Here is a 17,872-nt window from a genome sequence, read left to right as displayed (position 1 = left end):
CGATTCACCTATAAATCCAACACAGCCAGTCATTGCAGGCATTGGACACAGCGATGTACGAAAGCAAATATTCGTGTCCCGTCTGACATCTTGAGTCTCTGTTGGCGGTGTGTTTGAGTTAAAGACAGCCAGATATGCCAGCAAGGGTAAAACTCACACAGTTGCAATTAAAGTAAGCACCACAATTAAAACACACATTTTATCAATCAGTAACAGAAGGTGAAACCACTCGTAAAACGTTGCTCAATCGAATTTTAATGGATCTGTTTCAACATCCAACTGCAAACACTTGTAGAACTGAGCAATAAACAGTAATGAATAACTGAAGTTTTAAGCACTAACAACAAACTACGCTCTTCACCGGGGCTTACTTTAACTGAAAACCTTATTGGTCACTGGCAGAGTCGAGTAAGGTACAATATGTTGCTAGTCGGCACAGCCAGAGTCAAAGGTATACTGGATGTGGTGTGACGGGTGCAGAAATGTTTTCTGGATCGCCAACTGGGACAGACCCAGCTGTAATCGATCTCTCATTATAACCATCTGAACAAAGACGTTAATTTTCACATCAACTACACACATCTGGCTTTTACATTGTAGAGCAGTTGTAAATAAATATGCAATGAACTGGCATTAACAACATTCACCCTGTGTGAGCAACAGATTTTCCCATCAAACCTGACCCAAAAAGAACAAAGCCAGTGGCAACTGGTCGATCAGATTTGTGGTGGGGTCCTGGCCCCAACGCCCTCTCATAAAGACCGGCAGTTACGGAGGATAGACTTCATAGCACGCTCGTTTCTAACAGCAGACAGCTCATCGTGTTCATGAGACACCTGGAATTGATCATACGGCAGATGGATTGAATCACACGCCCACCAGCACTCACAACCCAAATCCCCGACGCCCTGAAAAACACTCGGCACTGCTCATAGCAGCCTACGATCAACAAAGCGGAGTCATATTTTGCCTTGGGGAGGCCTTCATCCAGCAGTCCATTAACCGTGGCTGATGATGAAGAAGATGAGTGGAATAAAATGAAAATTAAATGTTTAGTTAGCAACATTGGCTGCTGATTGAAGCGGTGCTTGAAGAAGAGCCGCATGCCCGCTACTTGTGTGATTGCTCGCAATTTAAGAGCATTCCCTGCTGCTGGAGGGCTGAGTTGAGGTATGATCAGCGTGTTTGGTTCCTTCGCTGCATAGGAAATCCCAGTTGTCTGGGTTATTAAATAGGTTGTTAATGTAGTACATGGGACAGAGTTCAGAATTCTGTACCAGAAGAATCCTCTTTGGATACGTGAATATCTGACAGCCTTCACATCCAGTGAGGTCACCTGTAATAAACAAAGTTGTGCAAAACATGTGAAAGGGTGTGCAGATTTTGCAAATAAATTACACAAGCTAAAATAATTTAATTTGGTTATGTAACTATTAACTGAATATGTTAATCAGCCTGTGAAAAGTGAAAGCTATTACTTACAGTCTGGCGATGGCAAAATAAAGTATTTAGTGATGGGGGCATCCCTGGGTTTAGTGCAAGACCGAGTCTCACTGTAGATAGGTGTCTCTTGGGCAAGACCTGTGGACATAAATGCCAGACATAAAGACCTAGAGAAGACATTATATCATTAATTGTATGGGGGAAAAAACTGGATGCATTAATCATCCCACATTCATCACACGAATCCGACTGGTTTTGACATTTAATTCTTGAGTAAATCGACAAATGAGTAAATTTAATTATGCTTGGCTGAACTGATAATTGACGTGGTAACTCGGAAAGGATGTTGACCATAAAGAAAGTTCACACCAGACGAGATGTCACAATATGCGATAAAGAAATGCAAAAAGTTGTATCTAACATCGAAAGAAGTTCAACATACATACATACATAAAAAGGGTTATTCAGGAACATGCTTATTCACGGATGATTTTTTACCTAAACCATGTAAGCACTAACGGGGAAGATGAAATACCACGTACAACTGTAAGCCTGTGTGTACATTATTATATTAATACTAAATGCAATCCAATCCACAAGCCTTAGACAAATATATAATCTCCCCTTGCTTAAAGTACGACGAGTCAGCTTCACAAGCTTCAGCAAATATACATGTTATCCCTTTGCTTAAAATATTTCAAGCAGATTACATTACAGAAAGTTAAACATTCTTAACGTTACACTTTGTCCTCCAGTTTTTACAATCTTTTCATGAAACAGTACATATATACAATAAGAATACAACAATCCATCGACAACCGCCGCATGTTACGCTCCTGACTAGTAAGGCATTATGGGAAATGGGGGCAACTGTGGCTGCAGTTACACTCGCCAAAGTCAACGTTGCCTGTTCCTACACTAAGCACAAATAAAATACACAATAACATAACAACAAAAAACCCAATAAATGTTCAAGTAATATAATTAAAAACGATAAAATTATGTTATTTACCTTTTATACTGAGGGATGAAGTCCATGGTAATGGCGTTGAGGTAATAACGGGGGGGTGGAGGCGATTGTTCAAAGGAAGAGGGGCTCTGCCCCCCCCACCTTTACCTGGTGGTGGGAAGAGAGCGGTGGCGGGAGCTGGGAGACGAGAAGATGCACGGAGGGAACACATTGCAGGGTGATTTCAAATTACAAGTGCCGGTCGCCGTGCTCAACCGCGAATACACAAAACTCTGTGCCGCGGTTAGCAAAGTTAGCAAAGTGATATGCCGCAAGGACACGTAAATACCGCGGATGGCGAGGGGATGCAGTAATAACATATCGATGCTATCAAGTTACTTCCTTAAGCAACAATATGTAGTTACTACTTGTCACTGTATGGTGCCGGGAAGTCACAGCCGGTAACATTGTGATTACGGGCAGCCCTGGTTGCAGGCTGCAGTACCAACTCTAGCGGTGGTTGGGTGAGCGCTGGTGAGAGCGGAGGCACCATGAGCAGTGTGCGGTGCCGGCTCCCAGTGAGGGAGCAAGAGGGAGAGTCAACCAGCGAGGGTTACTCTGGGGCACGACACTCTGGCTGACCTGTTGTCACGTGACCAGACGATACTAGAGGGGGGGGCACCGGTGGACGGGGGCCGAGGGGCGGTCACGTGGTCCCGAAGAGCTCTCGGGAACATTCGAGAAGGAGCTCTAGAAGCCTGGAAGGTGGACGGGGCTGAGGGCGGAGCCAGCCCCAGCCCGTGAGGAGCTCGGGGTTCTTCAAGTGTTGGTGTTGGAAGATCCACGTCGGGGAGAAGAAGCCTCTAGCCACGCAGTCCGGGACCCAGCTCATGGTCCGGGATAGCGAATCGTGTCTAGTTCTAGCGTAGCGTGGTGAGATGGGCATTTGACACCCGATACCAGATAACGAACGAGACTCCGACGTACTAACTAGCTACGCGGCCCCTGTATCTTCACTCAAAACTGCTCTAGAGGAGTTGTACACCCCTAGCTGCTACTGCTATTCAGTGGCCTAAAATAAAATAAAATGTTTCGCTCCGGATGACCGTTGCAAAGTATGATGTGTGTTTTGATTTAGTGTGCTGATCTTAAAGGTGCATTGAAAAATTGTGATACTCCGACTGATGCTCCTGCTGTTGTGGAGTGACTCAAGCAGCCAGCTATGGCTGCATGTTGTTTATGTCGTTTATTGTGAAAATTCGGTCACAGTTCCTATGATCACTGTTACATTGCTTTTATGGCTTTATTTTGGCGATTTCGAAAAGTTTTTTGGTTTGGCCATGTTTGTTGTAGTACAGAGTTAAGACTAATGGCCTTAATCGAAGTTGTCTTGTGGTTGTTGTTGTTTGACTTGCATCCCACTGGGATTTTTGCACACAGCGTTGGTGTACGGTGCTTTTTCTGCAATATTTAGTTGTCTTTTTTTGGATTTTCTGTTTGCACATAGTCACATAGTCACTTTAAGATGTTTTCTTGTTCATGTTTTTGTTTTTTGTTTGTTGCGGTTGCACCCGATTCAAGAGCCGAATGGCTCACAGGGCTATACCAAATAAATGAAACTGAAGGTTGTGTTATGTTACGTACTGTTATGTGAATAAATAGTGTTGCTCCCAACTACACATACATGGCATTGTATTCACAACATAATTCAATACGCACGAGCAGCAATGTTTGCTGTATTCGATGTCGAAACAGCGACTGCAATGCTTGGAATCGCCAGAGGTGCGGATGGGTAGCTTTCACGTTTAGCATAACTTGACATCATTCTTCCCTCGTACGATACCTGAAAGAAGGCAATTACATGAGCAAGGCTTCACAAAGTCAACCAAAGAAATATTTATATTGACACTGTTTGCACCGCCATGATCTAATAAGAGCAAACACTGAATGTGTGCGCGGCGTTGGGGCGATGCCGATGGGATGTTGACAAGTTCTTAAGTGCACTGGTATTGAATGTCACATGTGTGGTACCAGACACTTAACATTACTCATCTCAAAGCGTTTGGCCTTGCTACTGTGCAGGTGTTCGCGTTTGTTGCTGCAAGGCTCTCCGATGTGTTTTCGGGTTGTGCCGCGTGTTTGTGTGCACGTTGAACTTCTTTCGCACGTAGGCTAGACAACAGTGCTAATTGGAGGTGTGGGGGGGGGGAAGTACTACAAACTAAACAGCAAAAAACAGTTCTCAAGAAATATCTGTGGGACCTTTTGGCCAATGTAGAGGAGTAGAACAGAGTGGCGGCGTCATGTGCGCTGTCCGGTGCGATGGCGTCACGGGACGTGGGTTCACGCGCGCTGGACAGTGCACATGACGACACAGCTCCTCGAGGATAAAGGGGGGACCCCGTGACGTAAGCGGGGTCGTAGCTGGAGTCAAGGGTCGAGAGAGGGTGCAACGGGGAGCCAGGGTCAAGAGGGTAGGGATAGTGGATATAGCACAGCGCCAGGGCTGGACGTGGCTGTGCTCCTCGGTCGGCCGTGTTGGCTGATCCCACGGCCGGCGCAGAGGAGACGGCACAGGGCAGCCGGCTGTGTCGGGACCGAGTGGGACCAAGCCCGGGACCCCTAACCCCTGGGAAGTGGTTCACCCCCCCCCCACCCCCGTGTGTTGTGTAGCCCTGAATAAAGGGTGAAAGCCCTTAACCTGACCTTCGTCTCTGAGTGAGTCGTCGCCAACTTCTCTACACCAGTATCAAAAATGATGAAAGACGAACAATAGCTTTACCCTTTCTGGCAATCATATTTTTTTTTTTCGATTTAAAGCTTTCGTGACTGCAGGGATTCATCTTCTTGGTTCTTTCGGTAAAGTCACGTAGAGGGAAATAATCAAATAAAAGGCGTCATCTGGTCCAACCCATGTGAGACTAGGCTCTAAGGAAAGCTGTCTCGGGTGTGGACCAATCAACTTCAAGGACAGTGCATACATTATCAGAGTTATGTTTTTTGTTTGCATTATGACTACAGGTATTGTGGTCTATGCAAACATGACTCCTTGTAAAAAAAGTGTCAGTTTTGTTGCCAGATAGAAGGGTAAAAAAACAATTATCATCTTAACAACTGTTTTATTGCCATAAAGGGTAAACACCTATTCTTATTTTTTCACGAGTTTTCAATATTTGACGTGACGTCCGGCGTCAAGCTACGGCAAACAAAGAGCGGCACACGTCCGCACACCGCATCGGAAAAGTGACCATGGCAAATCTCATCAACCCTGAAAAAGAAATATTGATGGCATGCTCCTTGGAGCGTGGCAATGACGCACGTACCACGCTAGCAGTAACGCTCCACTTGGGGCTGGAGTTGCTTGCCAAGAGCGCCTTATGCCACAGCATCGGGGATTTGTACATCACCAGCTGTGGCGTCAGGATAGTCCCATTCATCAGCAAAGTGGCATAATGCACCGTGCCCTGTGAAATGAGGCATGCACACGCATATCACAATTATTCCACAAATGGTTACTGCTAATCCTGTATATTGTTTTACAATCCTGTTTTATATTTTATACGGTCCTTTAGTCAATGTACTAATGGATTAAGGACTCCCCAGTGTGTTGCTCAATTGAGTTGAGTGACAATACTCCACCATGCTGTTCAGTGCGGCTTGAAGGTGGATCAAGGACGAGTTCAGATATCACTCGTCCAACAGTGTCAAATGTGGCTGGGAATCAGACTCAGACTTATTTTGATTTAATAATTGGGCCACAAAAAATATCGCTGTCAACTAAACTCTTGAGCACACTGAAATATTATGACACGGTCCACAGCCTTCCAAATTTGAAGAACTTCGATTTAAAGCTTTCGTGACTGCAGGGATTCATATTCTTGGTTCTTTCGGTAAAGTCACGTAGAAGGGAAATAATAAAAATAATACAATAAAATAATAAAAATAAAGCAATAAAATGATAAAAATAAAACAATAAAATTCTCACGACGTTTCGATTGCAACACAAGTAATCAGCATGTGTGAAAACCTGATTGCTTGTGTTGGAATCGAAACATCTAGAGAAGTGTACTGTTTTATTTTTATTATTTTATTATTTCCCTTCTAAGTGACTTTACCGAAAGAACCAAGAATATTTGAAGAACTGTCATGATTCAAGGCAACTCTTCCTTTCAATAATTATTTTTCACGAATCGGGTGTCCTTTGTCCCGTTTCTTACGTTTTTTCCAATGCTACATTTTGTTTGTGCCGTCTATTTCACTCCATCGGACTAATTGTATGTTTGTACATGTACAGCCCTTTGTCAATCCACTGCTGGACGAGGGCTTCCTCACATCGTGCAAGCCGTGGGGAAGTTATTTGACCATACTTCACCGCGGTGACCAGTGTGAATTTAAGGTGGGGATCACAGGCGTGGCAGCATAGCACAGTGCAACTTACATTGTTTTTCCCTTCATATAGACCCGCAAGCCTGTAACACTTTTTTTTACTGCATGGTGGCTACCCATAAAAGCACTATTCAAGCTCAAACCTACTTAGCTTCCGAGATCTGACGCGTTCAGGCACATTCCGGGTCAATTGGTCATCGGCAAAGCTGCAAATAATGTTTACAAACTAAATAATTGATTCTTGTGCGCATGACACAATATACATTTTGTGGAGTAATCCGTTTTTAATCGACGATTCACTACATGCCTAACTGTGATCACTTGCATGTCCATGTAATTGCATTCAACACTGTGCGTATTACCTTCACGTGAATGGAGAGAACATCTTTCCCGGGCTGTAAAACCCCTTGATTAACGAGCTGTCGATAACTGAGAAACGACGGAATGCTTTTTCCCGTGACACCTGTCTGACTTTCAGTTGGCCGCATGATGACCTCTCCCGGTGCAGCTCGAATAACTACTTCCACGTCCGCATCCTGACGTTCTACGCCCCCTTTTTGCTGTCCGTGCAGCCGGGTGTAGTCATGGTCATCTGTAGGATGCCTTGTAACACTTAAAATCTGTGGTGTGTTTTGAAGAACGACAGCCGACTTATCTGATACGTATTCATTTTGTGCTCCCGCTGACAGACCGTTCGCAAGTATTTGCATTTGGCTGTTACAGGGCTCAGGTGTCACTGCTGAACTCTGGCCGCTGCTTTTCTGTGTACAGCTGATCAAACTATCGGGGATATAAACCACCTCCTCAGAATCAAAAGTCATATTTCCTACTTGCACTATAGTAGCTCTGTCCTTCTGCACTGCATAATCGGTGATTGGCGGAGCGGACGTGTTTTCCGAAGTACATGGAATGACCACAGATGATCCCATGGTTTGTTGTTGTTCTGCTTGCACAATGGTGTTCGGAACCTGAGCAAAGTCACTCGATTCCACAGTCATTCCCGATGCCGAGGGTATTTGTTCCCCCTGAGAATTTCCGCTCTCCAACGTCTGCTGCTGAAACTCCGACTGCTGTTTAAGTTCTTGCTGGAAAGTCTTGTATCTGAAGCTGAGCTCCCTGTGAGTTTTGAGTCGTTCCATAAATTTTTTTTTGCGAATCATGAGCAGATCCCACAGTTCACTATTCGCTTTGGCTCGGCACACACTTGAGTGCTTTCTAAATGTAAACAAAGCAGGCAATGTGAAAAAAGAGTTAACGTTTGTAATTTTACGTCACATTTTAAAATACACACATTTGCGTTTTAAAATATACACAAATGGTTATTATACATTTAAGGTGCTACTTTCTTGCTGACAATTTTCAATCTATTTTACGTAATGTAATTTTTTTTTTAATACTTGTATGGGGTTTGACTGATCGGGAGAACACCACAACTACCATTCCCACCAGCCAAATGTAAAGGGTTATAATATGTTTGCCTCCAATTAATTTAAGTTTCTGGCACTCTAAGGAGGAAAAAAAGTATTACTTTGAAGCTAATGAATATACAGATTAAAAACAACAATGTCAAAGACGCCGTTTCACTCATTACGTGCTGTTGCTCAAAGAATGTGAGTCTTTCTTTTGACGTTGAAGCAAAGTGTTTAGCATCAAATGCATCTTCTGTACAGCTTGTTTGTATTCGCCTGTTAAAAAAAATAATAATTTAGTTATACTGCACATGTACAACTTCCCATATGTAAAGCGTTAACCTACTCCTTTCAAATCAACATAATTGTTCTTTATCACATTTGCCATTTTTATCCGGTACATTTTTTTTACCACATAACATAATTATCACAAGTCGTACCTTTGCAGCTTAAAAGGGAGTGTGATACATGTACGGTCACAAGCTTCAAAAAAACATTCATGTTTTAAGACGTGTTTTCTACAAAAGAAGAAACTGATCTGAAATTGTACCTGCTTTTCCAGTCACTGAAAGATCCCATGACTTTATGGACTGCAGGGTGACCTCGATATCGTCAAGTTCTTTTATAGCCTCCTTAAAAACCTAAGTAGCATTCATTACAAAGCAAAAACAAAGATCCCCCACGTAGCTTTTAATGGACTGTTGGCACAAACGCCGATAGTGAGCACCCACTAAGTCCAGCATGGCACACGATTGGATGCTGCCTTTGTTTTCCCAGTGATGATGTTACATACCAGTTACTAATTTCAGGCCGAGTCAAAATACCAGTGGTATCGGTGGCCTGGGACCGGTGAAGACATTCACCAGTGATGGTGGCCATGACCGTTCACCGGGTTCGTAGGGCAGTGCGCTAACCACTACACCTCCGCTCCCCAGAGCTTTTAAAGCACGTACCCGCTGATCAAGTCATTTATCGATTGACCCCCTGCAACTAAAGAATGCATATTTAAAACACATCTTATTTTACAATATTTTTTTCCCATCAATTATGCTGTTCATTTCATTTAAAATAAATGTAACATTTGTGTATCTGAAAAGATACAGAAATTGTAAATACTTGCAATTGTACTCATGATTGTACGTGTGTATTGCTGTGCGTAGGAGTCGATGAAATAAATTAATGAATCATTACATCCATATTGATGAATAAACACACTGAAAGATTTGAGGTACAATACAGCAATTATCGTATATCCACGGCTAGCCTCCCCAAGGTGTCACCAGCTCAAATTCTCGTAATCCAGCACACAAGCTGATTGTCCCCTTGGGCAAGTTCCCTTATTTAGTAACTAACACCTCCGTGTAAAACCTGTACCTGAATGAGATGGAGCTGTTTATCACTTGAATGTCCGTGTCCTTTCTTCTTTCCTGGTTTCACTGGATATGTCTTCCCTTCTGGACAGTGGTCCTTCAATGCCCCATCACAGCTCCGTCTGATCTCTACCTCGCTAGCAGGGCAGTGACGTCCCCTAAAGGCGGTCACTGGCTCCTTACTAGCTTCACCTGCAGGGAAACGGGCTGGCTCGTCCACGAGTAATCTCGTTTGGTCGCCATCGGCGCACTGTGCTTTAGCCCAGGTACTCAGCAGATGTTGCACCCTGGCATCTTGACACAACTCGAGGGCGGTTTTGCCGTGAGCATTTTTTATCCGGGGGTCTGCGCCATTCTCCAGCAGGCACTGCACCACCTGCACACACAACCACAATATAAACACATTATTCGGACACACTGTATTGCAAGCTTAATATAAAAAAAAAACTGAACACATTCATGAACACATTACATTCATTGAATAACGCTGCCTTAAAAGGAAATGTATATTACAGGCAATCTTTTGGGCAGTGACACTTTTTCACGGTCCATGTTGAATGGCATTGAAATGATGCACTCCCAGAAGGCCGTGCGGCTTACGGGATGTATAAAGAATACTGTACTTTTATTTGTGTTAGGTGGAAGGGCAGATATGGGAAGGAGGCGAATTGTACGTCGAAGGTGCACCGTTACCTTCCAATGACCACACTTGGCAGCGTCGTGCAGAGGGGTAATGTCATCCAAGCCACGGCAATTAACCTTTGCTTTGGCTCTGACCAATTCCAGAACTACATTCACAAACCCATGAGTACTCGCTACATGCAGTGGCGTCCAACCTTAAGAGTAAAAACAAAGTTATTCGTAAAACTGAGAACGTATTTGTAAACAATGTTTCTATAATGCGTTTAACCTCAGAAAGTATCTTGTGAACTGCAGGAGATGACGTCACGGGCAAATTACATCATTGGGTGGGGCAAGGCACGTGCTAGGCTTGTGATGTCATTGTCTTGGTGGAAAAGACTTATTATTTGGACGTATTATTTTTTATTACCACGTGTTGGGCAACCCTTGTCAGTTTTTTTGTTGCGTCCTGAATTACACAACTTTGTACTAAAGTTGTATTTATCTTCACCACAGTTATCGTGACCTCTCGTTACAGGCTAGAGCTAATGCATTAATGCGTTTCTTAATTGAATAACATTTTTAAAAATGCCATGTTATGGCCAAATTATTAAGTGATACTGCATTGCCAGTGCTAAACAGGCAAAAATAATGACATTCATAAAATAAAAAAGATAAAATAGGCAACGTTCAGGCAGTGGCTTTTCTTCACAGCACACAGAGGCAAGAGAGTCAAATGGACAGTATGTTCCAAGTAGATAAAATAAATGTCACATGCGATGATGTATTTTTTGTCACGAGCAAAGCATGTTTCACAACACAGTAAGCTCACCAGCATAATCCGGAGCATTAACGTCTGATCCACTCTGAATCAAAGATTTCACCTTTGACAAGTGACCTTTCAAAGCTGCCAAATGAAGTTGAGTCTCGCCTTTAATGTTGCACGCGTTCACGTAGTCATCTGCTGAACAACAAGTGCTCACATGGATTACAATACAAACTTAAACAGCTTTATTTTCTTGGTTCTTTCGGTAAAGTCACGTAGAATGGAAATAATAAAATAATAAAAATAAAACAATAAAATAATTCTCACGACGTTTCAGCCACAACGCAAACAGCCGTCCTCAGGTGGAGAACAGGTCTGTCGAGGAGACAGAGTCCGAATGACTCTGAGACAGAGTCTGAATGATTTATTATTATTTTATTATTTCCATTCTACGTGACTTTACCGAAAGAACCAAGAAGATGAATCCCTGCAGTCACGAAAGCTTTAAATCGAAATTTAAACAGCTTTAGCTTGGACCTAATCACCCGTAATGCATCCAATCTCATCAGATCCCAGCAGCTGAGCAGGTTGAGCCTGGTTAATGGTTGGATGGGTGACCACAAGTGTGTTGTCATAGGGCTGTGGGGCTACAAGGTGGGCAAGCAGTGGGCCGCACAGACACACCCACTGCTGTAACTCTCGACTTGTGTGCTCCATTCCTTCACCATCACCAACCACTGTGGTGCAGCACGTGGCTTGTCCCTCATCCAGCAGTGGGTTGACAAAAGGGCTGTACAAGCTTACATAAATATATTAGGCACGAAACATCATTAAATTACTTCGAGACCACCACGCTACAAATATATGAAAGATTAAATTTCGATTTAAAGCTTTCGTGACTGCAGGGATTCATCTTCTTGGTTCTTTCGGTAAAGTCACGTAGAAGGGAAATAATAAAAATAAAACATAATAAAATACAATTCTCACGACGTTTCGGCGACAACGCAAGCAGCCGTCCTCAGGTGAAGAACAGGTCTGTCGGAAAGACAGACCTGTCGGAAAGACAGCGTCGGAAAGACAGCGTCAGACGCTGTCTTTCCGACAGACCTGTTCTTCACCTGAGGACGGCTGCTTGCGTTGTGGCCAAAACGTCGTGAGAATTGTATTTTATGTTTTATTTTTATTATTTTATTATTTCCCTTCTACGTGACTTTACCGAAAGAACCAAGAAGATATGAAAGATTGACACATACCCTTCTTAACGTGACTACTTAAGCTCATTGTGCTTATGCTGTCAATTGAAAAAAAAGTGCACAATCCTTAATGTTAACTTAGAAGTCTGGGTTAATGCATACTACAATTGGCTTTCACTTATCCAGGAAAGCCTCACAGAGTTTCAAGACTATTTCATGAGGGTCCTGCATTGGGATGTTTTTGCCAATTCCAATACTGTTTGACATGTGGGTGGAAGGCTGGGGTACCCAGCGGAAACCCACATGAGTCTAAGAATCCACTGCCATCTCCTGGCCAAAAATATTCTGAACATGTACGACTAGTCGAAAGCCCGTTGAGATTACAAGCCTCTGTTGCAAGGGCAACCACGGTTACAAAATAATAATAAAAATACAAAATTACAAATATAAACCACAAAAGTTATTACCACAGGCCTATGATAGAAACTAATCGAAGCTATTGCTCTCCGGTGCGTTGTTAGTTTGCACCACGTGCTGTTCGTGCAGCCAAATGTCCGACATCATGCCGAACACGCGGCTCAACCCAAAAACGCATCATAGACCGCACAACCGCATAAATAAAATGAAAAGTATGTAGATGGCGATGAACACAAATAATTAATTTTTAATTACCCTTGCAAAGAATAAATTGTTCAAAGAAAACCGATTGAGAGGGAATAGCTGTTAGATGTAAAATAGACGACGTATTTTTAGACATAAAACTTTCGTGACTGCAGGAATTCAAATTCTTGGTTCTTTCGGTAAAGTCATGTAGATAGAAAACTAAAATCAAAATTAGCTACATTTGGAGGCTTGCCCCCTCTTTTCTCTCCACCTGAAGACCACTTGTGTTGCGATCGAAGCGTCGTGGGTTTTTTGCTTTAAATTTAGATTTTTGTTTTCTATCTATGTGACTTACCGAAAGAACCAAGAAAATAGACGATGTATACATGCGAATGTATCACACAAGCCAACGTACGTGTCTCTGTTTTGATGTTTTTGACTCCTCTCCAGAAATAAGTTGGTGGGCCATCTTTCCACTTTCTTGCCAACCGTGACGACTTTCTCACTTCGGGTGGAAATTGTGAATCAAAATTTGAGTATTCTGTTGAATCCAGCAACACTTCAACACTGCAGCTCTCTGCATTCTTCTCAGTCATTTGTCCTGCAGTATGCTCGCCACACAGCACATCTAATGAACAAGAGGTGTTTGAGGCATCATCAGCAATGGTGTCTTCCTGACAACTCAGTGGCGATGTCATCTTTGAGCAAAAAGTAACCTCACCCACTTTCGTTTTTCCAGCATTTTCAGCGCAGCTATCAGTTCTTTCTTTGTATTTTGCATACGTTCTCAATTTCTCATTCTTTGGCACATTAGTTTCAATTGCGTCTTCCAAATATATACTTTTCCCATTTTTCCAGATGGTCACTAACGGTAATGTAGCCGCGGAGATTTTAGAATCAACCACAATCGTGTTCAAAGTGTTCATCGCTTTGTCTGATGAATCTATTACTGTCATGGAGCTCTCCTTGCTCTCCTGGGTGATCGATAGGTTATCAGGTCTTGTAGGCAGGGCAGCGATATCACTTGGTGTACTCTCACTCGAACCAAGGACATCGACACTTTATTCGATGTATAAACTTTGGAAAAAACATCGTTGGGTGTGCATTTATAGGAAAATGTGTTTGGAGCACTCTCTGATGAAATGCTCACTGCACGAACGTCTTCAGCTGGCACGGAAACCCCAAATCTAATATGAATAGGAGAGGCGTGCGGAGAATAGTGGGAATCTTTGAATTTTTTCATTGCAACACAATCTCCAACCTGGAGCATTCTTTGACTTTCGTCTTCAGCAGCTGAGCTTTCAGAAGTATGTGCCAGTGGGCGATACACCGACACCACATTTCCAGATATGAGGCTGATTCCAGAATTTTCATAATCTGGTTCCATTTCCTGAAATTATTTACATTGTAATGTTTAAGATAAAATATATACTTTTTACATTGTAAAATTATATTACAATAGACACTGTATCTTGTAACTGAGTGTAATGGGATGTTTTTTTAAATGTATACTTCACCTGTTGTACAACTTCTTCTCTGTCACTGGGGGGTTTAATTATCATGCCCTCACCAACTCCCACCAAGTCTAAAGGCAAACGCACAAACAATATGACAATACATTCTCGTGCACACATGTTCACAACGAGCAGCTGCAGTATATTTTATGCTTTTGCCCATTTAGAATGCGAGTGTCTATTATGTGTTATGTACAACAATTATAATACGCTTTTATTTTAACTTCCTGACCAAAATGACCTTTGGCTTCTTCAGAAGAATGTACATTTTTCTTCGAAATGCTGAAATAGACAAAAATGCCATAATTGAGCAGAGCCACCGTCATGTTGAGTCTGTAAAGCAATCTCGATGTGCATATTTCATAATAAAGGTTTCTGGGTTAGATCGCGTGGAAAAAAGAACTGTTGAAATTATAATATAAATATTTACACAATCTAATCAAAAAAAAACTTTATTATTAATAATATTGGCCGCGTAAGCCTACGTTTTAAACATAATAATTTCAGCTGGTTTTTCCACGCTATCTGTGCTCTATTATTATATTGCAGGATTCAATTTGGAAGGCTGCAGCTTGGAGAGGCCTTCATCCAGCGGTTAATCGACCATAGCTGATGATGGTGATGATGAACCATCACCAATGTCAGCACAATATAGCGTGGGAAAATATTTATATTGTCAACTTTAAATCTGAGGAGCACATGTAACACTTACATTTCATCAAAGAGAGATTGGGAAAACCCTTCCTCTTCCGTTTCCTGTGAACAATTGAACATGTTACCATATTTTCTGTGATTACATGAATATGCAGCACAAGCAAAAAAAAATATATAATAAAACGCTTAACCTCCATGGCAGGACGCTGAAGGGTCAGTCTCGAGTCCCCAGTCCTGAATGTTGATTTTTATTTTGGGCACGACTGCGATCACCGGAGAGAGCCCTTCTGGAACATAAACATTACATTTGTCATTTGGATAAGTCAATGTGGCCCATGATATGTTGGATTACGAAGACGATTCAAATCGGAACAGCCAAATGTCATTAAATTAGGCCAAGTGTAGTGAATTGATAATCTTAGCCTAGTCACTAACATTCATCATTTCCAGTCCTTTGTGAATCCAATGCTGGATGGCTTCCCCATGCCATGTCAGTCATGGGAGTTCTTTGCTCATACTTGACCACACTGACGAGTGTGGGGGCGGGGAGGGTTGGGGACCAGGACTGACTCAAATATCACTCGCCACCAGTGGCGGCTCGTGACATTGCCACTAGGTGGGGCTGTTGTGAGTGACCTCTGAAAATCTGGTGTTCTAATGAAAAAAATCTCATCATGTTATTGGCCTTCCCGTGAAAATTATATAACTGTGTTATCTACCAACACTAGGCATTTGTAAACAACTAGCGGGAAGTACCCGGCATTGCCCGGGTGAAAAATGTATTTAAAAACTTATCTTAAAAACACAACATATACATAGACAAATACTAAGCTTTTGTGAAAGCCCAGCGTGCAGTTTGTCTGTCCATTTGTCCGTCAACAACATTATAAGATGCTTGCAGAAGTCCAAAAAGTTATAGAAAATGGGGGGTAAATAGTTTATCTAAAAGGTTTCCGAAAATTGTCGATCACCCCCCTCTAAAAATAGTTTTACCCACGCGTAGGCATATATACCTAAACACCCTACACACAATAGAATGACTAATATCTGACTCTATAGTAGTATCTAGCTCTACAGCAGTATCTGACTCTATAAAAGTATCTGTTTACTCTATAGTAGTATCTACTGACTCTATAATAGTATCTACTGACTCTGCAGTAGTATCTCCCGACTTTATAGGGGTATCTATCGACTCTATAATAGTATATATCGACTCTATAATATTATCTAGTAAGTATACAAAGTGCCATTGTGAGGCCTAGTCCCGTAGAGAGCCGGGGCTTATCATGTGGTATCTGGGTACTTTTTTTAAGCGTAAACCCCACAATTTGTGAGTTAAATCCGTCGCAAGTTGCGTCCACGCACGGACAAAAAATGCCTTTTATAGGTAAGAGAAGAAAACACAAATGCAGTCCCCATGACCCTCAAGTCCACGCTACACAACCCCTTTGACACTGCCAAAAGCCTAAAGAACAATGCAAGATCAGCTGACACGCCTCAACAAATTAGCCAAGGAAACCAAGACACCGCATACTGTACAATAACAGCATCATACTGTCGTACACCCACCTAAGTGTAGGCCATGACCTGCTATATTTGCAGTGCCACCTCGCGTTGTGACATCGTAATTACAGCCATGGGCGCCTTTTTACCGTCCTAAATGGGTCTCAAACGGCGTGGCTACGAGGCGAAGCTCATTTCAAAGAATGAAGAGAAATCTCTCACTCGGACGCCTTCACAGGCGCCCCGAGACCTCCCCGAGGCACAAATCAGACTGTGTTTTTTGCAGCGGTGTCTAATACGAACAACTTAAAATGTTATCTTCATTAGGCAATTCACGTTGAAAGAACCAATAGACATGTTTAAACACAACTAAACGATTGATATACAAGTATTTTTTTATTAGAAAAATAATTTCTGATTTACAGCTGCTATAGTGGGGCGGCGCCTTGGCCAGGCATTAAACTCAGGTCGCCGGGTTCAGAGTTCAGTGCGTTAACCACTTCGCCACCGCCCTACCAGTCGCAAAAATAAAAGAAATATGAAATCTGGTTGTCACTAAGTTGGCATACTCCGGCTTTGATAGAAAAAATGCAGTTTGACGTGTAATAAAAAAAAACACTTTGCAGGGTATAGACATGGCGTGCCCCTTGTGTGGATAGAATACCAATGTTCTGTGACATCTTCCGAAGCCATTCTTCGATACACGTTGGTGCAATGGCAGCTGCTGGAATAGAAATCACAGCTCATGACGTGACAAATTAACAGAAAATATAAATTCTAGATTTGAAGTTTTTTTCCGTAAAGTCACGTAGGTCAAAAAAAGAAATTGATACAGTAATTTTGCTGTGAAGGTTCCACTTGAAGACGGAAGCTTGTGTTGCCTCCGAAACGTCGTGATTTGTTAAAATTTTTTACATAGGAAATATAAATCCATGAAGCAGATGACATTACCTTCCCGTCCCCACACCCTACAACTTCATTTTCACCACTGAAGGCAAACCCTCACCTGCATCTCCATGTGTCATTATTCCAGCCACTTCTCCCATCATCTCATCTCCGGTGGTGCTATCATCCTGCACTCGCCTGATCGACAGCAACACAGCACAGTTCAACAAACGTGGGGCTTTTGTGACATTAGAACATCAACGGGACGTCCAAATTAGCGCGGTTGGCTACGTACGGTGTGAAAGATGTTGAACATCATGCACGTACGGTGTAGAAGAAGCTGAACATACTGCACGTACGGTGTGAAAGCTGAACATGCTGTACGTACGGTGTGAAAGAAAAGCTCAACATAATGCACGTACGGTGTAGAAGCTGAACATCATGCACGTACGGTGTAGAAGAAGTTTAACATCATGTACGTACGGTGTGAAAGAAGCTGAACATCATGCACGTACGGTGTGAAAGAAGCTCAACATACTGCACGTACGGTGTGAAAGAAGCTCAACATACTGCACG

At 42.5% G+C, this 17,872-nt stretch overlaps 1 protein-coding gene across 3 annotated transcripts; it reads right to left on the bottom strand.

Annotated features, from left to right (window-relative positions):
* Nucleotides 1-264: 264 nt before the first annotated feature.
* ANKRD31 (ankyrin repeat domain 31) lies at nt 265-15,007 on the bottom strand. 3 transcript variants are annotated; one of them, XM_061570862.1, is made up of 15 exons: nt 14,967-15,007; nt 14,487-14,536; nt 14,258-14,325; nt 13,156-14,130; nt 11,011-11,139; nt 10,251-10,393; nt 9,562-9,933; nt 8,738-8,828; nt 8,370-8,463; nt 7,141-7,993; nt 5,716-5,856; nt 4,112-4,235; nt 2,456-2,590; nt 1,483-1,581; nt 265-1,336 (listed from the first exon to the last, which is right to left on the bottom strand). In XM_061570862.1, exons 4-15 carry the CDS (start codon nt 13,694-13,696, stop codon nt 1,134-1,136), a joined length of 2,925 nt encoding a protein of 974 aa, XP_061426846.1. In that variant the 5' UTR covers nt 13,697-14,130; nt 14,258-14,325; nt 14,487-14,536; nt 14,967-15,007; the 3' UTR covers nt 265-1,133. The 3 variants fall into 3 exon arrangements, with proteins under 3 accessions (XP_061426846.1, XP_061426849.1, XP_061426850.1); XM_061570865.1 differs by having other exon boundaries at nt 14,496-14,536; nt 14,967-15,005; XM_061570866.1 differs by lacking the exons at nt 8,370-8,463; nt 8,738-8,828; nt 9,562-9,933; ... (4 more) ...; nt 14,487-14,536; nt 14,967-15,007 and having other exon boundaries at nt 7,141-8,028.
* Nucleotides 15,008-17,872: the final 2,865 nt, after the last annotated feature.

Source organism: Lethenteron reissneri, chromosome 46, assembly GCF_015708825.2.
Source record: "Lethenteron reissneri isolate LAM-NWPU_2019-01 chromosome 46, ASM1570882v1, whole genome shotgun sequence".
Taxonomy (NCBI): domain Eukaryota; kingdom Metazoa; phylum Chordata; class Hyperoartia; order Petromyzontiformes; family Petromyzontidae; genus Lethenteron; species Lethenteron reissneri.
Note: the sequence above shows the minus strand (reverse complement) of the source record. Positions and strands in the feature narration are given on the sequence as shown.

What these genes read in the sequence shown, in the direction of transcription:
- ANKRD31 (XM_061570862.1), bottom strand. Translation starts at nt 13,696, where the DNA reads ATGACAGTAATAGATTCATCAGACAAAGCGATGAACACTTTGAACACG. An exon ending in TTCAGTGACTGGAAAAGCAG is followed by an intron (nt 8,464 to 8,737) that starts GTACAATTTCAG and finishes TTTTTTTAACAG; the next exon opens with GCGAATACAAACAAGCTGTA. An exon ending in GGAGCGTTACTGCTAGCGTG is followed by an intron (nt 4,236 to 5,715) that starts GTACGTGCGTCA and finishes GCCTTCTTTCAG; the next exon opens with GTATCGTACGAGGGAAGAAT.